This window comes from Eptatretus burgeri, chromosome 7 (assembly GCF_056783735.1).
Source record: "Eptatretus burgeri isolate ZD-2024b chromosome 7, Ebu_testis_v1, whole genome shotgun sequence".
Classification (NCBI taxonomy): domain Eukaryota; kingdom Metazoa; phylum Chordata; class Myxini; order Myxiniformes; family Myxinidae; genus Eptatretus; species Eptatretus burgeri.
The window spans coordinates 108,137,315-108,163,163 of NC_140967.1; the positions used below are offsets into that span (position 1 = coordinate 108,137,315).

At 43.9% G+C, this 25,849-nt stretch overlaps 1 protein-coding gene across 3 annotated transcripts in view; it reads right to left on the reverse strand.

Moving 5' to 3' along the window:
* Positions 1 to 25,849, reverse strand: part of SUPT16H (SPT16 homolog, facilitates chromatin remodeling subunit) — a 91,749-nt gene that overhangs the window by 6,023 nt on the left and 59,877 nt on the right. For all 3 annotated transcript variants that reach the window (XM_085890235.1, XM_085890234.1, XM_085890233.1), the window contains exons 16-25: positions 16,165 to 16,300; positions 15,772 to 15,898; positions 14,745 to 14,863; positions 8,431 to 8,556; positions 8,117 to 8,229; positions 4,853 to 4,928; positions 2,414 to 2,583; positions 904 to 1,033; positions 252 to 393; positions 19 to 99 (exon numbers count right to left, since the gene is read on the reverse strand). In XM_085890235.1, the coding sequence (XP_085746361.1) occupies positions 19 to 99; positions 252 to 393; positions 904 to 1,033; positions 2,414 to 2,583; positions 4,853 to 4,928; positions 8,117 to 8,229; positions 8,431 to 8,556; positions 14,745 to 14,863; positions 15,772 to 15,898; positions 16,165 to 16,300 (1,220 nt within the window). The remainder of the gene's footprint in view (positions 1 to 18; positions 100 to 251; positions 394 to 903; positions 1,034 to 2,413; positions 2,584 to 4,852; positions 4,929 to 8,116; positions 8,230 to 8,430; positions 8,557 to 14,744; positions 14,864 to 15,771; positions 15,899 to 16,164; positions 16,301 to 25,849) is intronic.

Consider the following 25,849-nt stretch of genomic DNA (forward strand, 5'->3'; position numbering starts at 1 on the left):
AGTATGCGTGCAAACCACCTTTCCGAGCTTCTTCTTCCAGCTCGTCCCAGTCCTTTCCACTTTCCTCATCTGACCCCATTGAGGGCTCAGACACATAATCTGCAAAGCGATCGAAAGGTTAATATCAGAGCAATGCTGGGACTCTACCTTCTTTCTTATATATTCGTCCATTTGAAATCTGTTCTCTCCCTCTCCCTCTCTCTCTCCAGAAAAGGAATGGAGAAAGCAAGATTTAAACCAATCAAACATACCTGACTCATCATCCTCATCAGAGTAATCTTCATCACTGTCCTCTTCATCACCTTCTTCCTCCACATTTTCCTCATCCACTGGGTGGTACGTCTCATCTTCCACCTCTGACTCGGACGCCTCAAGGTCATCGCCAGCCTCCTCCTGCAGCACAATGCAGAGGTAACTCTTTGTCAGGAGTCGTGCCATCCTAGACTCGTCACGACAAATGCTTATAACAGACGTTTCTTTACAAGGAACTTCAACGCAGGATGAAGCCATTAGGCCCAACAAAGCATGTGCCGTTGTTGCCAACATATGGTTGTTTGTCCATGCTCTATCATTATAAATGCGAAGCATCAAACAAGGAAGCAGCATGCACCATTTTTAAGCACTGTATTTGGCACCACTCGGCTGGAATTCGAAAGTGTCTGCTCTAACAGTGACGTCCAATTAATTTCTACCTCAAAGAACCTTCTATTTCATTGACATAAAGGGGAATGAACGTCTGTGACCACGACAAAGAAGGTGTACTTCGTGGTCAATTTACAAACAATCAGTGTTCCAACAGAAAGTAGACCGAGTGCACTGAGAGCTCCGGGTCCACCGATCAATGTCCTCAAATCAGAAACGGAACACGCCAAAAGCACAGACAGTGCTCATGCATCCACCAACCTCACTGTCAGGATTAAGGAAGGACCACCCTCCCTGCTCAAAAAAGCCTTCTGGGTCATCGATGATCGTTTTCATGATCTTGGTCCAGTTGAGTGACTGCACACCTTCCGTATACTTCAGGTCACAAGAACTGTGAATGAAGAGTGATGCTCAATTGTTATGACAACAAAATAATCTTCACAAACTTCAGCAATATGCAATCAAACACCATGCATGAGCCAATTATTAAAATAACGTTCAAAAAGAGCAACTTGCACGACAAACTCGATGGATTAATTTAAAAACAATCACCCAGCGTTCATTATCCTTCCCACTTTGGCCTAATCTCACACAGCACACAGGTTGGTGTTGCTGACACTGCTGTTTAATGTTGCTACCTCAAATCCTCCTCTTTCATTGGCACAACATTTCAAAACACAAATTAATCAAATGATTCTTCATACGTTTTTTTTTTTCAAAGGGACAACATCGACATTAAAACACCTACAGTGAGTACGCGGATAACGTGCTTAACATACCATGCAGCGATTCGCTACAGAGTGGATGAAGTGGGATACGAAGCATGCAAACGTATTTTATTGACAACCAAATCAATAATGATCACAAATCCAAAAACACTTGATAAAAATGTTGAGCAGAAGCACTTCATCAACCCAAGTCAAAGGCGTTGCAAAGCCCACGTGCCCCGTCCCACATCGCCAACAGGATCCCACGACGCGTTGCCAAACGGGCCTTCCTGTGTTGCTCAGCCCCACGTGCTTACGTCACCCAGAGGCCCCGTCTTGCATTGCCTCGTCCACGGAACTCGCTTCTCGTTACCCGCCGGCTGGGCCCTCGCTATCCCCTTGCCGCCAATGGGCCTCACCACCTCTCACATCCTCCAAAGCACAAATTGTCTTTTTTGCCAACAGTAATATCGTGCTCCTTTCATTGCCATCGAGCAATACCAATTACTTACCATAAGCTGTGGATGTGTTGCACAGTCTCTCACTATCACGTTCGTGTGCTCACAAAGCAACAACATGAGCTCATCTCATCTTGCCAGTTACAACACAGTTTATATATCCTTCCTAAGGCTTGGGCCGTCGTAAAGTAGAACGATTTGATACCTCACACGTCAACATGCTCATGGCGGGCACATGCCATTTCCCTTTTGGCCCAAACAATGCTTACGGTAAATTAAAATAAATCAATTGTGTTTACAATGTTATTGCTGGAAACATAAGGCTGGAAATGTTGGACGAGATGTATCGACTGAATTATTAAATTTTATTCACTCAGTAATGAGAATGAACCGATAAGTTGTTGAGAGTTACTCACGGAGAGAACATGGTGCCATGGTGGAGCAGATTGCTCAAATTCCAAGTACAGTTTCGTCCCCTCGACTCCACAGTACGAGGTGGATTTTAAAAAAGGTACTTTGGACAATCCCTCACTAATATACAACTACAAACTACCCGAGTCATCAAACAAAATTCCTGATAAAACCGTTTCAGCCAAAGTATCTTACTTGAGCCACTCCTTGATCGGGTCCAAAGAATTAATGGGCACAGCGTTGATCATGGTGACCTTTCGACCATAGTCTTTGTACACAATGACCATGTCAAAGTTCTTGAGATGGAACTGTACCCGCTCAAAATGCACCAACTCCAGTTCATCCAAGGTCACCACGAACGGGGGCTGTGGGGTGAGGTGGAAAGATTTTCATAATTTGCAATACTCATGCACAAGCACAAGGTGTGGTAAGGTATGCATCGTTACCTCTGCCACTGAAGGGTGGGCGGAGGTTACGTTTTCAGCCCCGTATGTTTGTCCGTTTGTTTGTTTGTCTGTAACCTTTTGAGATATCCTGCTCACAGACAGATTTGGACGAAACTTGGTGTCTAGGTTGGGTGCGTGACAAGGACAAATCGATTAGATTTTGGTGACAATCCGGATCCAATAAATTTTCAACTTTTCAAGTGATCCATCACCATTGAGAGATGAGGCCCAAAACGATATAGCATGACGTCTCAAAAAGTTGGACGAGTTATGACAAAACTTGGTGGACACGTTGGGTAGGTGACAAGAACAAGCCGATTCCATTTTTGGTTCAGGTCTGGATGCAAGCCTGGCCTACCAGTGGGATACAAATCGAAAACTCTTCAGCCTGGCGGAGGTATGCGCTCTACCGAGTGCCGTTCGAGTTTACCAATTGGGATGAGCAAAAACGCATGGTGTACGTAAGGTTTCATGGAAAAAAGAAAAATCAAATGCGATAAAGCAGGCAGGGGTGAAAACATTCGAGAGAGTTCAGGTGAAACACTTTGAACCAAGGGTGTGATCCATAATACACAAAGAATCCGGGTGTTCAAAAAGAAAGCAGAGTGCATGGACAGTTCAGGGTCCACCAATCAATGTCCTCAATACTCAAAAACCTCTGCTCGTTCGACGAAGTTTTAACCTCTTCTCCCTCTCCCCTCCCTCCCATACATTGTGCCTTCCTCGTCAGTGCAATCTCCCATTTCTTCACACTCTTATTTTCCCCTTTTTACCCCCATCATAGCAATCATGTCTGCCCCTAGATTCTCACAAAGGTGTAATCCAAATGACGTGCTGTACTTTACACGTAGTGAACTATTTATCTCACATTATTCATAATTTCCATGTACTCCATAAAATTATTGTTCCTCATTGAATTAAACTTAACATTGTGAAAGTTGTTTTTGGCATATTTTTTGAAAGTACTAAAAGGAGTGAATAATTAAAGAATGGATGAATTATGGAAAGGATAATAAGTTGTTACTGCCTTACATGGACAAAGTATGATGTGTGCTCAACACGTGTAGGCAACAGGTATTCATTGACCCAACAGCGCTGCCGTTTTCGCTCATTACAAACTAATTTGCTTGAACTATAGAGCTATGGGAAGTTTTTCTCATCATCACTCCCAAAAATGGACAGGATGTGCATGGTTTTAATCCCACTAGAAAGCCAGTGTGGCTTAAAGGTTAGGGTGGCTGGCTTAAGATCTTAGGATCTTGAGTTTGAGCCGATGCCGTGCTGTTAAATAACACCAGGTGGGTTGACAGCCTGCCATCCTTCTGACGATGGCAAAATGAGTACCAGCACACTGGAAACAGGGGCACTGCAACAGTGGCACAGCCACACCACTATCAATGATGCAACCAGTCTCTGGTGGGATTAAAACATCAGCAATGATGCTTTAATCCCACCAGAGTTATAATAGCGCAAGTGCGACCGCTGTTTGAGTGCGACAGCGGCTTGCGTGCGACCAGAAATTGAAATGATTGTATGTGGACATGGACTACGACCAATATAACAAGGTGTTGTACGGTGGATGTCATCTTCTTGAAACAAATGTGATATTATCAATTTGTCGCTATTGCCCGAAGGCTCGTGGAGAAACTTGGATGTTTATTACATGCATGGAGGGTAATGGCATCTTTCCACAAGAGAGTATGTTCGTTCGTCTGTATTCAAAACAGCTGACTTTATGGCATTTTTCACCATGGTTCATGCCTGGCATAAATAGACATCTGCATCATCTGGTCTCAGATCATCAAAAGAGTAGTTATCGCTGCTCCTTTGTGGCAACAACACAGTGACAGATAGGATGAAGCCCGTCATCATGGAACAAAGGCTAAATGTGTCCCTCATGATATTGTGCCCAATGTCAATAATGCTTGTAAATTAATTTTTTTCATTCTGAAGCAATCTAATAAGCTTTGTTGACATACGAAGCTAGTTGATTGCAAAACATTGAAATCTTGGTGTAGACAAATCTACTGTCATCGAAAAATGAAAATTTGAACACCTTCACAAAATCCTCCGTGAAAATAGTATTGTAGACTGTGGAACACAAAGTCGTTAATTGTGTGTGCTCGAAACAACTCGATCAAAAAGCCGTGACCCCTCATTTACGTCCCAATGTCGGTTGTACACTCACCCATTCTGTGGCGTTGACCAAGGCACTGCTGGTTGGTTGAAGCATGACAGTACTGCGGAACGGTGCACCATTGAAGCTGTGGGGACACGACAAAGAAGCTCAATGAACCCCTCATGAAAAGTTTACACATCAAACAGAGCCATAGTGCAGCAAATGAAGTCCCAGTTTCATGATATACGAAGTCTCCTTACAAGTTGTGCTCTTTGCAAATGCATAAGACAATGAAGCTGTAACAAAGCTGGGTAACGTAAAATAGAGGACCGATGGTCCTCCAGCTCACCTGGCTGGTTGCCATAAAGTAGGAGTGATGGATGATCCAGGGTTAAAATAAGAGCTGGATTTAGAATACACATTTTAAGTCAGGTAGTATTGACATGATGTTCATAGTAGTGCAATTCCCTGCTGTCTATGCGCCTTAGTTTTTAAGATATTGTCCAATTCTGGGATGATGATGGCACTTCCTTTTATGTCAGATTCAGCCCAATTTGATAAGGTGCAACTACAAGGTGTCTCAAATTCATATTTTTTGAGATATTGCCCACTTTCTGCATGACAACATCACCATGGAAGCCATAACTTGGAAACGGTGGCCATATTATGTTTCGGATCACATTATTTTCATCAAACGTTCCCATAGGTAATCATCGATATAATTTAAGTTTCACATTGATCGGTGAAGTGGTTTCAGAGAATATTAATTTTAAAGGTTTTCCTTTGGTCACGTGGTCTGGAAGCCATTTTGGATCAATCACGTCATTGTTATCAAATGATATTTCCTTTGTGTAGTCGATCACATATGTAAAGTTTCTTATCGATCAGTTAATCGGTTTCAGAAGATAATTTTTAAAGGTTTTCTTATGATCCAATTCGGCGGCCATACTATGTGACTGGTGACATTGACATCATTATCAACAAATTATATTTCCATTGGGTAGTTGATCACAAATTTAAAGTTTTGCATCATTTGGTTAAGCGGTCCGAGAGAAGAAAAAGTTAAAGGTTTTCCTGAAATTCCCATAGGTAGTCTGGAATGGCTGGAATGGAATGGTAGTCGAAATGAAATGGCTGGAATGGTAGCCAAACCAGTTCGAAATTCAAGTACTTTTGGGACCTCCAAACATTACGATGACAGATTCATAGGTAGAGGGGGAGGAGCCATGAAAAAAAAAACTTGAGTTCGACATCAAACATCATTTTAGCTTACTGGCTAACTGAACAATTCCAGCTGATCATTTCAATTTTTCAAAGACCACCCCCCCACCCCCTCTCCAACACAAATCTTTACAGTGCATATGTTAAAAAGTGGGACCTCAGGGAATAGAAGGCTCCAATCTGCTCCAGAGAATGGGACAGTGTAAAGGCAACCTTCTCACACAAACAGCAAGGAAATTACATTCTTGGAAAGGATATAGCTGGACACTCTTGGAAAGGATATGGCTGGACACTCTTGGAAAGGATATGGCTGGACACTCTTGGAAAGGATATGGCTGGACACTCTTGGAAAGGATATGGCTGGACACTCTTGGAAAGGATATGGCTGGACACTCTTGGAAAGGATATGGCTGGACACTCTTGGAAAGGATATGGCTGGACACGCTTGGAAAGGAAATGGCTGGACACGCTTGGAAAGGAAATGGCTGGACACTCTTGGAAAGGATATGGCTGGACACTCTTGGAAAGGATATGGCTGGACACTCTTGGAAAGGATATGGCTGGACACTCTTGGAAAGGAAATGGCTGGACACTCTTGGAAAGGATATGGCTGGACACTCTTGGAAAGGATATGGCTGGACACTCTTGGAAAGGATATGGCTGGACACTCTTGGAAAGGATATGGCTGGACACTCTTGGAAAGGATATGGCTGGACACTCATGGAAAGGAAATGGCTGGACACTCTTGGAAAGGATATGGCTGGACACGCTTGGAAAGGAAATGGCTGGACACTCTTGGAAAGGATATGGCTGGACACTCTTGGAAAGGAAATGGCTGGACACTCTTGGAAAGGAAATGGCTGGACACTCTTGGAAAGGAAATGGCTGGACACGCTTGGAAAGGAAATGGCTGGACACGCTTGGAAAGGAAATGGCTGGACACTCTTGGAAAGGAAAGGACTGGACACTCTTGGAAAGGAAAGGACTGGACACTCTTGGAAAGGAAAGGACTGGACACTCTTGGAAAGGAAAAGGCTGGACAAGCTTGGAAAGGAAATGGCTGGACACGCTTGGAAAGGAAAGGAAATAGCTGGACACTCTAGGAAAGGAAAGGGCAGGACACTCTAGGAAAGGAAAGGGCTGGACACTCTAGGAAAGGAAAGGGCTGAACACTCTAGGAAAGGAAAGGGCTGGACACTCTAGGAAAGGAAAGGGCTGGACACTCATGGAAAGGAAATGGCTGGACACTCTTGGAAAGGAAATGGCTGGACACGCTTGGAAAGGAAATGGCTGGACACGCTTGGAAAGGAAAGGGCTGGACACGCTTGGAAAGGAAAGGGCTGGACACGCTTGGAAATGAAATGGCTGGACACGCTTGGAAATGAAATGGCTGGACACTCTTAGAAAGGAAAGGGCTGGACACTCGAGGAAAGGAAATGGCTGGACATTCTAGGAAAGGAAATGGCTGGACACTCTTGGAAAGGAAAGGGCTGGACATTCTTGGAAAGGAAAAGGGCTGGACACTCTAGGAAAGGAAATTGCTGGACACTCTAGGAAAGGAAATGGCTGGACACTCTAGGAAAGGAAAGGGCTGGACACTCGAAGAAAGGAAAGGGCTGGACACTCGAAGAAAGGAAAGGGCTGGACACTCTAGGAAAGGAAAGGGCTGGACAAACTTGGAAAGGAAAGGGCTGGACACTTTATGAAAGGAAAGGGCTGGACACTTTATGAAAGGAAAGGGCTGGACACTTTAGGAAAGGAAAGGGCTGGACACTTTAGGAAAGGAAAGGGCTGGACACTCGAAGAAAGGAAAGGGCTGGACACTCAAGGAAAGGAAAGGGCTGGACAAACTTGGAAAGGAAAGGGCTGGACACTTTATGAAAGGAAAGGGCTGGACACTTTAGGAAAGGAAATGACTGGACACTCGAGGAAAGGAAAGGGCTGGACACTCGAGGAAAGGAAAGGGCTGGACAGTTGGACAATCAAGTGCAAAGTGCTTTGCATCCCACATGTATTTTTTCATGCAACATTCTCATGCAAAATGAAGGATAAAAATTTGATTGTATGTTTGTTTTATATCAAATAAATGATATTTCAAATTGAAAAACTCACCCAAGCTCTCGGAAGGGGATCTCAAACTCAAGCTCTTCCTTCGTAAGATTCTCAACCTTCTCAATAAATCCTTTGAAGGCAGTCTTCAGTTTGTGCCTCATTTCACGTTCCAACTATGACCGACACACTCACACTGCTCGTGACACAATTAGACAACCATCATGCATGCACACACACAAAAGTGTGGGAATGACGGAGGGACCCAAAGGGAAGGTTGGGGGCTGATGGGACAGAGCAATTGTATGCAGAACTGAAATGGGAAAAGCTTCTTGTTCCAAAGATGTTTGTTTATGGAATGATATTCCATCACTGACCTGTTCAGCATAGAGGTCATCTCGATCGTGCATGTGCTGGTGTTTCCCAAGGTCTGTGGTTATCTCTCCCACCTCAGTGTAGAACTGCACGTCTGTGTGCCGCTTTTTGCCAAACATGATGGCATTCTGCCACAGCACATGGATGCAAAGCCATTCTCATCAAAGGGATTTCTCCCAAAATGCAGTTATCAATTTAAAAAGAAACAAGCAAAAAAACAAACAAACAAAAAAAACAAAGAAAAAAAAAAACCCCTGACATGAAATAAAAATATCCCCATGAGGGACTGATAGTTATTTCCCCAAACAGGCGGAGTGGAAATGAGGGATTCGAGGGAAGGGGCCGTGGCCCCCCTTCGTGAAGGGGTATGGTCATGGGGAGCACAACTTAAATCAACAACATGGTCCTGATGCTTCATGAATAGTTTGGTTTGCATCTGCACGTCAGTTTCTGAGAAGATTTTTCAAAAATTACCTGAATTTGAGGAGAAACCCCTCTTTTCAGCCTCTTATAGGCCCAACAGGCCTCGTATAGGCCTCTTATAGGCCAATGTAGATGGGTGTCACAACCCCATGAGACCTTTGGTTTACAATCGGTCGTGTAGTTTGTGAGGAAAATATGTTTTTCGTAAATATGAGGAATTAGGGGAGGGAGGATGTGGCCCCCTTTCCAGTGAAGATACGGCCATGGGGAGCACAACTTAAGGTGAGGGCATGATCACTATGCCGCATGGCCAATTTGGTCTGTATCGGTTGTCAACATCTGAGATGATTTTTGAATGAAATACCAATATTTGTGGCAAAAACCCCCTTTCACCCCCGTTAGATGACTTCTGGGAATCATTGGGACTGACACAATCTGTCAACTTCACGACCCGGATCTCAACCAACGGTACTCCATCTCTTCTGGATCAGATTTTGACAAATTTCCGTGAAAATATCTGCTGTTCTTCTTCTGCACCACTCAGTTCATCTGACCACGTGCTTGTCAAAGGAGACATCTCTCTGGCTGTTATTAGAGAAGCACCTCAGCGCCGCAGAGTCTGGCATTTCACTCAGGCAGACTGGCAGGGACTTCAAGCAGCCATCAAACTTCTAGACTGGTCGAGCCCATCTCTACTTCCTCCGACATCCACTCGTCCTGGGAATTCTTTCAAAGAAACTTTCTCTCTCTCTCATGCACAGATTTATCCCATCTCGTCTTCAGCTGTCATACCCTTCCTCACACCCATGGTACACTGAATCTTGCGGCGAGACAGCTGTCCTGAAAAAATTTGCCTTCGCCTCATGGAAGGCAAATCCGACTGAAGGCAATTTCAGTTCCTTCAAAAAAGCTCAGAACAAGTGTGTATCGACTGTCAGGAGAACCAGAAAACAACATCTTTCAAATCTCAAGTATTAACTCTCAAACCGGTCTCCCTCCTCCAAATCCTGGAGGCATCTTATCAAGTCTGTTTCTAGTATGTTCCCCCTCCATCCCCTCCCTCACCTCAACTGGCAACACAGCTAACTGCTGGTGAAAAGGCCGAGTGCCAAAACTCCATGTTTGCTTCTAAATATTGTCACAAATCTATTGCCTTCTGTACCCACCTTCCCAGTCACACGCAGTTGTCCCTGGACTCTGTGTCCTTTTCTCCTGACAAGGTGGAGAGCTTGCTGTCAAACCTCGACTCAGATTCTGCAACCCGTCCGGATGGCATCAGCCCAGGGGTCCTGAAAACGTGCTCCTCTGCTCTTGCTCACCCTCTCTCTGTTCTATTCACCCTCTCATTTGCTTAAGGTCATCTGCCATCTGCTTGGAAATCAGCAAACATGACTGCCCTGCACAAAAAGGTGCAAAAACAGATCCATGCAATGACAGATCAATTCGTCTTCTTCCGATCATCAACAAGGTTATGGAATCCATCATCGCTTCAGCCATCATCGTCACTCCACCCTGGACATGCTGCTTTTGCTCTCCAAACAGTGGATCGAGGTCCTCAATGCCGGACATGAAATCAGTATTGCTCTACCCTCGAGGCTGGTACTACTGCCTCACACCGAGATCGGCTGCATGCTGTGGAAACCAAGGCCTTTGGGATCAATGGTATCTCCCACGATGAGGCTGTCTTTGGGTCTCTCACTCAATAACCGCAGGCAGGCCGGTGGTCATTCTGTCTTCTACAGTCTCCTCTCCGGCGTAGCCCACAACCCTCCCCCCTCCCCACATTCTGTCTGAGATACGTCTCCCTCCCCCATATTTACACAGGGCACTCAAGATCCACCAGCAACTCCCTTCTGGTAAAACTACCAAAATCAAGAATCACTGCTCACCTACAATCTTTCATTCCTCTTTTTTCCTGCCTTTGGAACAAACTCCCACACTCTCATCAATCCCAACTCTTCCCTCCAAGTCTTCAAAACAGCTGTTCACTAGCATCTCTTATCTTCCCCTATCCAAAACCATGATCTTTTCTACCCCCGCTAATCCACCCCAAACCCACCTCCTTCAAATTCCCTGCTTTCCTTCCTGAAAGTTCCTGCAGTGTCCATCTTGTTTATCCCGCACCATCCCTCTTCCTTCCACAGATCTCCTCATGTCTCTGTTCCCCACTGTTTTGTCCTTCCCTCTTCCACCCCTCTTGTCTCCTGCACCCCTTGTCGTACGTTCTGGGTGTGAGGTCTCATACGAGTTTCAACAATGTATACAAAAAAAAAAAATGGGGGGAACCGGTTGGGGAGTACAACCCCAATAAGACCTTACTGTCCTGATGCATTGTTCCAAATTTTGCAGTCTCGCTCAGGTATTTGTGGAGAAGAAGATATTTTCGTGAAAATGAGGGATTCGGGGAGGGGTCCCTTAGCCCCCTTTCCAAGAGGAGATACTGCCATGGGAAGCACAACTTAAAGAGGAACGCAAATGCTCAGACCACCTCAACATTAATCTATCCCCTAGTATCCCACAAAAGAGCTACGATGTGTCTTTTTCTGATTTACGAAGTAGGTAAATTTGGGATTAAAAGTCGAAATCTTCTTTTTCTTCAGATTAGCGAGGACGTCACACCATGAAGATCGAGCGCCACTTCCGTGCCGTCTCTGGGTTACATCGCGGTATGAGTCAACTCAAACGGCAAATAATTTTCGATTTTTCACAAGTATGCCGACTCAATGAGTCCTTGGTGCTTGAATGGTAATACAAATCGAGACGGCTTCATGCTACACCAATGACCGAAAGACCCTAAGTTTGTCATAAATTGGACGAGGTTTGTCCGAAATACCCGAATGTGGATCGGGCCTAAAAATGCGATTGAAAATCGAAATCTTCGTCTTCTCCTTAATACTTAGCTGTGAAAGTCGACCACCATATCCGTACTGTCTACGGGTTGCATCGTTGTACGATTTAACTCAAACGGTGAATAATTTTCGATTTTCCACAAATACGCTGAGTCGATGCCTCCTTCGTGGTTGTCTTAATACAAACTGAGATGGTTTCATGGGACACCTATGGCCGAAAGTCCCTAAGTTTGCCAGAAATTGGATGAGGTTTTGCAGAAATACCCGAGTGTGGATGGATCTGACAAAATGTTTGCTTTTCTGCTCGGAACATGTTACAGAGCACACCGTTATGAAACAACAGAGATGGCTAGATTTTGTAGTTGGTTATACGCCACGATTGAGAGAGGATGCCATCCCCCACAATTAAGTGGAAGAAACAGCCGTCGCTCCAATCTAACACCATCTCTACCCAGACGATTTGAGCAGTGAATTAAACACCTGATGACATTGCCAAGCAGTTACCACAAGAGCACATCTGCTATGTATGTATTATCTACTCCTGTAATACCCCCCACTACCCCGTCTCCACCATCCATCCCCCCATAACCGCATTCCACTGGGATGAGCCATCGACACCTCATGGACACCATGGTGGGACACGGCACGGACACAAATGGTGTCCAGGGAAAGTATGAAACGGGACGATCGCGTAACGTACAAAACAACGAGTCAGCCTGTGATGGTGGGGACAAAGCATTCATCACCCATTTTGTCTGCGGTGACCGTGCTGTCGGGCGATGATGGGTATTTCTGCTCGAGTAATATAAAAACCAATTTATCAGTTAATACAAAAATCCTCCCTTACGGAAAGTCGAGCGTCAATTGAACGGAAAATCAAACCCTACCGAGCTGTAGTTAACATGCAACCGGCGTTTTGATACTTTTAAGTCCTCGACCCTCACTTCCACCTTCTTCCTCTGAATCGCTCAAACAAGCCTCAAAACAATATGGATGGCTCCATAATACCCCTGAAAGGGTTTCCATCACTAATTTTGTCTCCAATAGTTTCTTGAAAATCCCACTGATCAGTTTCAACATTCCAATGACGGTGTAATTGCAGCATTGGAAACCGAGATTGACATGCACTGTTTCTCGATGTAAAACCGCCAATCGGATCAAGGTGAGACCATGGTGTGATGTCGTCGCTGGCAAAATCGAAAATCGACACTTTTGGGCTATTTTCAACACTTTCTGATTAGCAAAAAAATATATTTTAAACCTCCTTTCAAATTAGACCGTGATTATAATGATTTTCAATGGTTTTCAGAATTTAAAAAATTGTGTTTGTGTTCTCCTTAAAGGTTAAGGCATGGTCATGATGCCTCGTGGCGAGTTTGGTCTGGATCTGTCTGACAGTTTATGAGAAGATTTTTGAATAAAATACCGATATTTGGGGCAAATGCCCCTTTTAGCCTCTTTATAGGGGGCGCGTCTTGATGGGGAGCACAAGCCCATGAGACATTGCCGTCCTGATGCATGAATTGGCTTCAAAAATCCAGTTGCGAGGCGATTGGCAAACGTGCATTTCAGGCACTCTTCAAAGATGAAAACACAATTGGGATACATGCAGGTCAGTCTCCGACACGGTTACATGAGAACAAATTGATTCGTCACACGGTGATGGATTGTTAAACCCCAACATGGCGCCGTTCAAAAATTACGTAACGCTATTTTTTAAGGATGCACGTACGGGCTTTATTAAACCTTACTAATAATTTTCATTCGATAGATTAGATTTTTCAGGGTCCCTCATCGTGATTAACACTCAACCTCAACAAAGCAAATGGAAATCTGACGCAACAAATCTGGACAGTGTATAATCAACAGAGACCTACAGATCTAATGAGTTAGGCCCACCAGAAAACCAAGATGGTGGCCATATAATTTTGTCTGGGCGTCATAGTGGGTGGAGTCAAACGACCAACATGGGTGTGATCCGGAAGCTGCCCGCCCAATGGGTGCACCTTTCAAAAATCGATGCCAACAATAATCCAAACAGCAACAGCAACGTGGAGGTCTTGTCGAGCTGTGATAGGTCGCAGGTAAAAAAAAATTCCAAACAAGTAGCGGTACATTCAAAGTACACCGCCCCCAATAAACGACAAATCCTGGAGTGCACGACATCGCTGGGGCGTCCTTGGCACCCGGCGATATGCTGCATGGCGTAATGGAGTCGGAATTGAGAGGGAGTGGTGGACAATATAATAGATTAATTGCATCATTAAAATGAATAAATAAATCATAAAATAATTTAATTTCTCAATCAATTGCCGAATAGCATACACAAACCACCACCACCGTTTCATCCGAATCTGAAACTTTTTGAAAATTAAGCGATCAATCGAAAAATGAATTATAATTAATTGATTAATTGATTAATCAATAAATCAAGAATACCCTTTATAGCCAAATCACTTGGTCACTGTCGTGTTCAAATATCAGCTTCCGAGCTCAAAATATACATGAGATATTGCCAGGATGAGAAATAAATAAATTAATTAATCAATTAATCAAAAAATAATAAAAAAAATCACATTTTTGCCAAAGAACATCTTCACCTTTGCCCCAAATTTCAGCTTCCTCGCTCAAAGGATGGCTGAGATATTGCCCAAACAAACAAGAAAATGGAATGAAAACAGAGTGCAGCAGTCCCTTCCTTTGGCGCCCGGCAAGGACGTCATGCATCGCCTGGATATGGCATTGGGAAGGAGCGGTGTACAATCATAATACGTTTCATATTTTGTGAAAGTGCAATGTGTGTGGAAATGCAGCTGAAGGCATCTTCGGGAAGAAACAACAACAGTTGAACATGGAGAAACAAATGTGAACATTTGGAGCCAAAAAACAAGTGATATTAATGAGCTCCAAGATCTGTCATTTGGTATTTTTGAGAGAAGAGAGGGTTTCAAACTCGAGACTCGTAGAAGAGCTCGGATTCATCACATCACCAATTGGCATGCATCATGAAATGAAAATGAATCCACTTTGATACGAGCCATTACCTTCAAGTGAAAATGCAGAACAATGATCATTTCACCATCACACGGCTGGAAGATTGCATGCTTTATATTGTTGTAAAGAATGTCCACTTTGTCTCCACGGACAGATGTAAAGCGGAATCCTAAAATGCAACAATGACAAGAAAAATATGCTGCCAGCATTATAAAAATAATAAATTAATTAAAATATATATATATACACATATATTTTATTTTTTTAATTCAAAGTCCTCTGCACGATTCGGTTGGCAAGTCAAACACCACATTATTTTTCAAACACGAGTTCCAAGTTCCACTTTAAACTTGGACACACATTACGTCATCAACCACTATCTTTAAAGGGGGAAAAAAAAACATTTCCTCTCAAAAGAGGACAGATTTACAGCACCGATAATCCCAACCCATCCTAAAATCTGAGATCGTTCCAAAGCTTTCTCGTGTCGTTTTTAGCCACCATTTACATGCGTGCGCCCCTTGACGGACCTCGCAGCACGCTTCTGAAGAACCACCACACGTGCCGCACATACGCAACGTCGCCCTCAGTCGTTAACGACGTCTCTACGTGGGTGGTTTTGACACGCTTGTGCTCCCCGTCTCATGGTCATCAAATATGGTGGTGATGTTTCAAATCAACTTTTCGCCCTTTGAAAGTGGAACTCCGTCCAGCTTTTGGATGCGTGTCCTCAATACCCTCCCTCCTCCCCCCCCTCCACCAACCCTCAGTAAGGCTGCATATATGAGCTCGACAAAATAACAACTGCATCATGTACAGAGTACGGCACAATGCTGTTTGAAAAATAATTAAACTGCCATTTTACTTGCCTTAGTCAAAGATAGTCAGAGTTGGGGCTAAGGTTTCACTTCCTGATGGATTTGCATTAGTCGATGAAAACTGTTGCCTTCTGATCGAGGACACCAAAGACACGTGGGCCCCAGTGATGCATTATGTTGGTGTTCTTAACCCATCGACAATAACCATCGATTTTGAAGGGAGAAACTATTAAAGAACCAACAACAAATTGCATCTCACCATTGATGTGAGCCTCCAGTGACCCCTGCATCCGCTTCTGCGCAATGTTCGGGCGAATGTACAAATCCTTCAACTTGGGGTTACTCCTGTTGGGGTTCACCACGAGCGAGGCTTGCTTCACGATGCCCTATACAGGAGACACCACACGTGACAAATTCAACAAAGGGCACCGCCCGATTGGCGAGGTCGTGCTGCGTCAATGGCGGCTGAGAGTTAAGATTTCGAGCAAACATCGGTGGTGAGTTTTTATCCTCATGCGACTTGTCGTCGTGGGGAAAATGTTTGACAAATGCAGTCACGGCGTGGGTTTCGATCATAAAGTGGCAGTGCTGCTGCGCCCATGAGAACCCTAATGTACAACTGCACCGGCAGAAGTTGCACGTACAAACGAACCTCCATCTCTTTCTCCTCGGCTTCACGAGTCTTGTACCTCTTCTGCACCTCCTTGATGATACGGAATGCGTTCTGCAGGTTCGTCGCTGGGATCGACAACTCCCCGGGCACCTTGACATTCGAAGCTCGATAGGAGCTGCAAGGAATAACAATTATGGCACTGCCCATGATAACAACAAATTAAAATGATAACCATCAACAGTGTGATTAACAACGGCAAAAGGCTTTGCTGCCACTGCAATAAATGTGAGACAATGAAGGGTGGAAATTGACAAAATGGTGGATAGAGGGAAACAAGATATTTATGGACAATCAGTGCACAAGATTAGCAATTCATTAATTACAGGAAAACACAAAAAAACACTCCTGCGTAACATTATATTTAGGGGCTCTTGTGAAATTAAATGTCGAAAAAGGAGTGGGGGGCGGGGGGTGGGGAGAAGGGGGTTACAATGTACAATAAATATTATTTCATTAGTAAATGTTCAAACTTATAATGAATAAAAAAAACGATGAAACTAACTTTTCTCATGGCTGTCACCTCATGACTATTGCAGGATCAAAATGCTCTGGAGCTCATGTGAAACACTCCAGCAGATCTAATGGTGACTGGACCATGGAAATCGTGTGAAACTCTCTGGCCGAGGTGGAGAATGACTGGACCCTGGAGCTCATGTGAAACACTCCAGCAGATCTAATGGTGACTGGACCATGGAAATAGTGTGAAACTCTCTGGCCGAGGTGGAGAATGACTGGACCCTGGAGCTCATGTGAAACACTCCAGCAGACCTAATGGTGACTGGACCATGGAAATCGTGTGAAACTCTCTGGCCACCAAGGTGGAGAATGACTGGACCCTGGAGCTCATGTGAAACTCTCCAGCAGACCTAATGGTGATTGGACCAGGGAAATCGTGTGAAACTCTCTGGCCACCAAGGTGGAGAATGACTGGACCCTGGAGCTCATGTGAAACACTCCAGCAGACCTAATGATGACTGGACCATGGAAATCGTGTGAAACTCTCTGGCCAAGGTGGAGAACGACTGGACCCTGAAGCTCATGTGAAACACTCCAGCAGACCTAATGGTGACTGGACCATGGAAATCGTGTGAAACTCTCTGGCCACCAAGGTGGAGAATGACTGGACCCTGGAGCTCATGTGAAACTCTCAAGCTGACCAAGAGGCGACTGGACACTGGTGTTTGTGTGAAGCGTTCCAGTTAAGGCTTAATGTGACTAAAGCCTGAAGCTCATGTGAAACTTTCCAGCTGAGGTGGAGGGTGACTGGTCCTTGGAGCTCAAGTGAAACTTCTAAGCCAAGGGGGAAGGTGATTGGAGCAAGCCCCTCATTAAGCTTGAAAATGCTGCAGCTTCAGCAAGACACACCACTGATTATACAATGATCATAAACCCTTCATTATTGATGGGATGTAATGGGATTTACAAACAGGTTGAATTGGTCGCACTTCAAAACCCCCACCATATCACCGATTTCAGGCAACAACTCATTGATACCATATAGTCCTCTACTCCTTACAGTAAAGTGAATGAGATTGGAGGAAAGGGGGACAGAGAGATAGAAATCTCGAGAATGTGAACTCAACCCCTCAGGAGCAATGCACAAGCCAGCAGAAGAAAACATCAGGCTTTGCCACGAGATTCTGATTTCTTGGAATCGCCAGCATGACAAAAGTAGCTTTGAAATGCAAGGCCATGTGTGAGGCCTGTATAGTGTTCGACTCCATGTTTCACGAGGGATACTTTTATCAAGCGCTTCATTCGCATCATCTGTGATGTCAAACTCGCAATAGATCGACTAATCAGCCAACTACTAAAATGGGTGGGTGGTAAATGGTAACATGGGTTTGTAAAAGTTTTCAACACCAGTCCTGAAAGACCCAGAAAATTTAACAAAAGGAAACACACAATGAGAAGTAGGGTTAAAACTCGAACTCTATAATCTCATCTTAAACTGACACTGCTGGAGAGAAAAAAAAAATCCAACTGCAGATGATGAATACGTTGCTAATTGCAAACTAAGTTTCACTGTGATGGTAACTTCTTAAAAGAACCTCAAAAAAGAACTGATGAGGAGGGTGGTGGGAATAAGGGAGTAAAAATGTGGGAGGGAGGAGGAGAAAAAGTGTGGAGGGAGGAAATCACGAATTACAAACAATCCTTAACCAACCACCACATTACAAATGGCCCTTTTGAATGTAATTTAGCTGTGCCACAAGTATTCCTCCACGTGAACCAAACACCCACCCCCACACGATTCAGTAGCCCCCCCACACCCCCACTCAGCCCCTTCTTGGACCGGCGCTCACTTATCACGAGTCACAATAACTGCCTAACAAGGATCCTCATGCACAGCAATAACCGGCTGAGCAAAAGGACCGCTAATCTGATTGTGTGTGCCGAGACTCACACGAAGCAATGTCAATCAAAATCCAATAACTCCCGTCTATGCGCCAATTACACGCCTTGGCCGCGGCCAAATCGAACGCTCGCTCGTGTCCCCTGGCAATGCCACCGCAATTCCAGGCACCAAAGCGTTGGACCTTTTTCAATTTCACATTAAATTGGAAGTCGTTAACCCGTGCTGGACATGTACATCCTTTCGTCTTTGGAGTTTTAACATTTAGTTCGACATAACTGCGAGGGAACACAAGTTCAAAAACGTAGTTCAAGGGCTAAGAAGTAAATATTTTTAACAAAGCAACTTAGAATGTCACTGCAGACAAGTTCCAGGTCAGTCCTCTGATGATTTATAATCACATGACGACATTTCTACCCTTTTCTCGTGTATGTGAAGGAAATGCATGTTGCTATTCGTGTCGCAATAAATAAGATTTTATGGCAAATTATCCATGAACACACACAAACACACACACACAGATACAAACACACACACACAGATACACACACACACACGTACGCAGACACACACACACAAGTACGCAGACACACACACACACACACAGATACACACACAGATACACACACACACACACATAGCAGACACACACACACGTAGCAGTACACACACTCACGTAGCAGTACACACACTCACGTAGCAGTACACACACACACACACACACACAAAAACACACACAGACAGACAGACACACACACGCACACACAGATAAGCACACACACACACACACACACACACGCACACACGCACACACGCGCACAAGCACACACACGCACACACACACACACACACACACACAAACACACACAGAGATATGCAGACACACACACACACACACACACACACACACACACACACACACACACACACACACACACGCAGGGACACACACACACACACACACACACACACACACACACACACACACACACACGCAGGGACACACACACACACACACACACAAAGAGATACACAGACACACAAAGAGATACACGGACACAGACACACACGCGTAGAGATGTGCAGGCAGACACACGCAGAGATGTGCAGGCAGACACACGCAGAGATGTGCAGGCAGACACACGCAGAGATGTGCAGACAGACACACGCACACACACAGAGATGTGCAGACAGATACAAGCACACACACGGAGATGTGCAGACAGACACACGCACGGAGATGAGCAGACAGACCATAGACTCCTATAGAGAAGGACTGGAACGTCACGATCTCGGGGTTTGTAACTTGAGTCTGAAGGATTAACTTGAGTCCGGGGCGAAAATGACTTCTCGAAGGGCGAGAGACACGATCTCGGGATCCATATAGGGGTTTTTGAGGACGGCGAGTTCAATAGTTTCATTTTCAACACCACCTGAGGTCATCTTCAAGGTCAAAAGGTCATATTTCAAGGTCAAATTATTGAATTTTGGTATTTTTTGCCCGTTTTTGTGTCTAACTCAGAGAGGAAAACCTTTGTAAAGTCTATGACAAAACATGACATTGTGCACCTACTTGCTGATTTCTATCATCGTTAACTAATGTATGTTTTGTTTGTTTCTCTTTCAGAAACTGTCCAGCTGGTGATCTCACAGGATCTTTGTGTTGTTTCCTGCTTTGGTGACAATATGCCACGTCGTTGCAGCTGCTTTGGTTGTAGAGGAAACTATGATGGGACGCCTTTTGTAAAGGTCATATCCTTCCCAAAAGATCCTGAGGAGAGGGAGAGATGGATATTGGCAATGCCAAATGAGAAAGAAAGCTTGAGGTGCTTAAAGGAGAGATATATTTGTGAGACACATTTCAATTGTGATTGGGTGTCAGTTAGGGGTGGCAAACGACCCAAAGAACCCCCATCAATATTTCCTGGAGTACCGAAATCAGCTTTGAAGCAGGTGACCTCAGCCCCACGCCGAACATCATCTTCTACGTCAGAATCAAGAGCTAAGAATGTGCAGGCAGCTGATGAGGCTGCAGACAATATCCCAGATTTCGACCACTTCTGTGCTAAAATAAGCTCCTATTTTCCTGGCTTTAACGTCATAAAAGACCAGGAAAACCTTTACCTATCAAGAACTGATGCTACTGGACAAACTGTGAAGCAGTTTTTTCATTTCCAACAAGTTCACTCACCTTTTGGATTTCAATTCTTGAATAGAGTTGAGAAAGATGGCATTGAGGTGCCCAAACGACTTTTTCCTTTGCAGAAGAACAGCCTGCTCTCCAAATGGTCCCAGATTAGATCCATAACTGACCAGGTAAACATCGATGAATGCACAAGCAAGGAAATTCTTCAGCTTGTAATAAGCCAGCTCTGTTGGATGACTGAGGCACACGAGCTTCCTCGTTTCACCTTCCTTCTGTCGCAGCTGCATCTTATGTTCAAACCTCTTGATCGTCGCCGATTTGATACTGATACTATGATTTTCGCAATGCAGCTTCACAACATATCACCCAGTGCATACAAAATGATTAGTCGATCCGGCTTAATCATTCTACCATCAACAAAAAAGGTAAACAGATGCTTGCTAGTAGTCAGCAGGACTCCAACCTCAAAACCTTGTTCGACCAGCTTAAACCACAGCAGCGTTTGGTCAATTTAATGTTTGACGAGGTAAAGCTGGTTGAGACATTGCGATTTTCTGGAGGGCATGTTGTCGGATATGCTCAAAATGCAGCAGCGGGTGGTGAACACAAAATGCTTGCTTCACATGCTATGGTTGTTGAAGTTGCCTGTCATTTCGGTGGTCCATGCTATATTCAACGCATTTTGCCCTGCAAAAAACTAACTGCAGATCAGCTGAAGGAACTTCTTATCGAAGCTGCATCAGCTGTAGTTGGTGCTGGCAGTACTGTGATTTCTTTGATATGTGACAATTTCAATACCAACCGCAGTGGATATTCAAAACTTGGAGGACCAGGAAGTAGCCAAGTGCTGTCAATTCAAGAGCAATCTATGTTCTTAGTGTACGACTACGTGCACATCTTCAAAAATGTTCTCAACAACTGGATTACTGTTGATGGCAAGACACTCTCATTTGTCGTAGATGGTAATGAGTACAAAGCTTACTGGAGTGATATTCAGAAGGTTTATGAGATTGACCGGGCTACTCCTATTCGCTTAACCAAGCTTACACACACCGCTGTTTTCCCCAAGCCCCTTCAACGCCAGAGCGTAACATTGGTATGCCAAGTGTTCAATGACAAGACTGTCGCTGCTTTAAAGGCCTTCACGGATTCACTGGGCATCAGCGAAGGCACAGTCATCCTCACCCAGATAATGAGTGAGTGGTTCAAGATGATGAACGTGAAAGACCGTTTCTCAGCTATCCATCTGCGCGACGAATCCAGACAGCCTTGGACAGCAGACTGTACAAGTTTCACTAGGCTGGAGCAGGCCTGCCAAATTATATCTACCTGCGAATGGCAAGGAGGTGGTGGTCGTAAGCTGAAGCTAACTCAGCAAACTGCTGAAGCCTTCACTGTGTCCACACGTAATAATGTGGATGCTGCCAAATTGCTTCTGGCAGAGAAAGACTTTGAGTACGTTCTTCCTGCTATATTTGCAGATGAAGCCTTGGAAAAGTTTTTCGGCCAAGCCAGGCAAAGAAGCGGTGGAAACTTCTACATTGACGTAGTTGACATTATGGCTGCAGCTAAAATTGTAAATTTGCAAACACTCATTAAGCATGACATTATGCCCGATTCTAGTACTCGTGTGATCGATTGCAACAAGAACTGTACAACTTCCATCAATCCAGATGAGCGAAGTGAACTCATTGACGAGATTACTCCTCAAGACACTCAGGATCTCTTGGGGTCTGACGATGACCTGAAGCATAAAGTAGTTTATTTGGCCGGACACCTTGTTAATAAATATGGCGATAGCACTGGTATGGAGGAGATCATTGATGATGAAGATGGTAACGAGGTGTCATCTGAGTTTCTAGATAATTTGAATTGAGGTGGATTGACTGTGCCAACAATGTCAACCGTCTTTTTTGTACATACTGCCTATAATTTGTATGACAAGACTAAAATGCGTTGCCGATTTCATTTTGCTGAGCTGTTATCTTCTGTAGGTGCACCTTTAGCTAGTAATAATGCTGTATTTACTACTTTAGCTAACATTCTATTGAAAGCTCATGTCCTCAATGTAAAGGCCCGGTCACACCTTGACGTTTTAGCCAGCGATGGCAACGTATTAAAATGTATGTAAAACGCTGGCTGACGTTATGAATACGTCCGAATCTTTAAAAAAAAACATCAAAAGTTCAACGAGTTGGTCGTATGCATAACATATTAGTAATGGACACAGAACGTTTCGTTGTGTTATAGATAACTTATACCAACGAATGCTGAACCTGTTGTTGGCCTACACAACCTATGCCCAACGATAGTCTAACTTCGGCATAGCGCGTTGCACGCATCGCCGACGATGTCGTGACGTAGCCTATTAAAAGGCTGACGCACAACGATTCGAATCATAACTGCCGTAGAAATGGAAGTGACAACATCGCGGTCACACCTTGGCGATCTTGTCAGCGTATGCCGACCTAAGAAAAATGTGTCTAAAACGTTGGGGGCACGTCAAATACGGTATGAGTAAGTTTGGTATACGTGAGTAGAACGCTAAAGTACGCTATCATACGTCGTAGTAAGTAGAGTACGTCAAGAAATTTTAAACATGTTCAAAATTTTACGACGTACTCGGCGTATGACACACGTTCCGCATGCGATGGGGATAAGTTTTACACACGATATGTGGACGCTTACACACGTCCACAAAGGCTACTTATAAGCGACTCATAAGTCGAAACACGTCGCGGTAATGTCTTTTTTACGCGAAACTTATTTCTAACTTATGTTTGACGTGCTTTGAACCAATTCTTTACGTAGTCCCAACACACATCGACGTATGTAGAAGTATTCCAATGACGTCTTCCGGTCGACAAAAAAAAAAAAATGAACGTGTTTCTAGGTTACAACTGCCATATAAAGACGTGTTCCCAGCAGTTTTGGGAATTGGTATATAAAAATACTGCTCATAAAAGGGGAACCCAACAGTGTTTTCGAGTTCCTTTTTGAGTCGATGTCCATGTCAGCAGTAACAGTATCAGTATTAGTATTAGTATTAGTATTAGTATTAGTATTAGTAGTAGTTTGTTCATCTTGGCAGTAGTAGGTGAGTGTGAGGGGGAGGGTGTGGGTTATGATGGATCGTCCTTGCGTCCGCGTGTCCACGGGTAGGTTCATAGGCTGCCACTCAACGATTTAAATGGCTGCATCTCCACTATTGAAAGTAGACGCTTGCGCTCAACAATTGGATTTTTTTTTACACTCAACGACTTTTAAACGGTACCACTCAGCCATTTTCATTGTTTACAATGAGCGATTTAAATTGCTGTCACTCGCCTTTGTTTTTTGACGCTCGCGCTCGGAAATTTTAATCGTTTCTATTGAACGTGTTAAATCGCTCAAACCCCACTATTGAAAGTAGACGCTTGCGCTCAACAATTGGATTTTTTTTACAATCAACGACTTTTAAACGGTACCACTCTGCTATTTTCATTGTTTACAAGGAACGATTTAAATTGCTGTCACTCGCCTTTGTTTTTTTTTTTGTTTGTTTTTTTTTGACGCTGGGGTTTGGAAATTTGAAGCGTTTCTTCTGAACGTGTTAAAACGCTCAAACTCGACTATTTTAAATAGACGCTGCCGATGGACAATTGGAATCATAGCCAAGCTAGACATCGAAGTGTGAACATCCTCGTCATGCCGAAGAAAAGTTTGAAGAATGCTGCAAATAAGTGTCCTGGCCGTGGCCGTGGACGCTGACGCAAGGACGATCCATTATACCGACGTCTTTCAGCCTATGAGTAACTTAAAAGTAACGTCTGTCGATGTGTGGCAACGATCGCGTAACGTGCCAACAACACGTTAATCATAGGTTAGAAATACGTTTCAGGTACGCTAAACATTACCTCGGCGTGTCTCAACTTATGATTAACTTACAAGTAGCATGTGTTGACGTCTGTCAACGATCGCAGACCGTGCATACAACTTGTGGCCAGCGTAGCGGAACGTGCGAGTCATACGCCGGCATACGTCGTGAAATTTCAAGCATGAAAAAATTTGAGGACAACCAAAAAGTACAACGTTTAAACCCAACGTACAACGACGTATGGCAGTGTTTTTCAGCGTGCTCTCAATGTTATCAAAACTTACCCATAACGTATTCAACGTGTGCCAGCGTTTTAGAAAAAAAATTCAAAAATCGGCATACGTTGGCTAAAACGTCAAGGTATGACCGGGCCTTAAGTGACAAAGAAAAAGCTTTGGGATGCCTCAGGAGGCAAGAAAAGCTCTCCAACTAGTGATAGACATAGACATAGTTGTAATAGGCATCGTATTGTGACATGCATATAATGTTTATGGAAAACGATACATGACAATAAATATCAAAGTTTGACAGCACTACACACTTGCATCTTATTGCAATCAGCCATCTCTCACCGTTTATGAGTTTGACACAAAAACGGGCAAAAAATACCAAAATTCAGTAATTTGACCTTGAAATATGACCTTTTGACCTTGACGATGACCTCAGGTGGTGTTGAAAATGACACTATTGAACTCGCCGTCCTCAAAAACCCCTATATGGATCCCGAGATCGTGTCTCTAGCCCTTCTAGAAGTCATTTTAGCCCAGGACTCAAGTTAATCCTTCAGACTCAAGTTACAAACCCCGAGCATGGGAGGTTCCAGTCCTTCTCGATAGGAGTCTATGGTACAGACACACACCCATGCACAGATATGTGCAGACAGACACACACTCACGCACAGAGATCTGGACAAGAGAATTGTTTAATTTTTAAAGTGATTCTTCACCATTGAGAGATATGGCCAAAAACAACATAAATCATGATATTTTAAAAATGTATTGGACCCGATATGTTCTCGTGGATCAGGCATGACGTGGTGGAGGGTTGCACTCTACCAAGTGCCCTTCTAGTTTACAATTGCTATTATAATGGTAGGTGGACACTTATCCGACCAAGATATCCTAGTTTTGTATTTTTTAATAATTATCTCAAATTTGTGGAATTTTTCACTTGGAAGTTGTGGGTTACAATGTGTAAATAAAGGTGGAAAAGTATGAATTAATGCAATTTAATTCCAGGCTACAAGGCAACAAAAAGTCAAAACAAAATTTTGAAAGGGGGTGTGAACTTTCCATGTGTGCGAGTG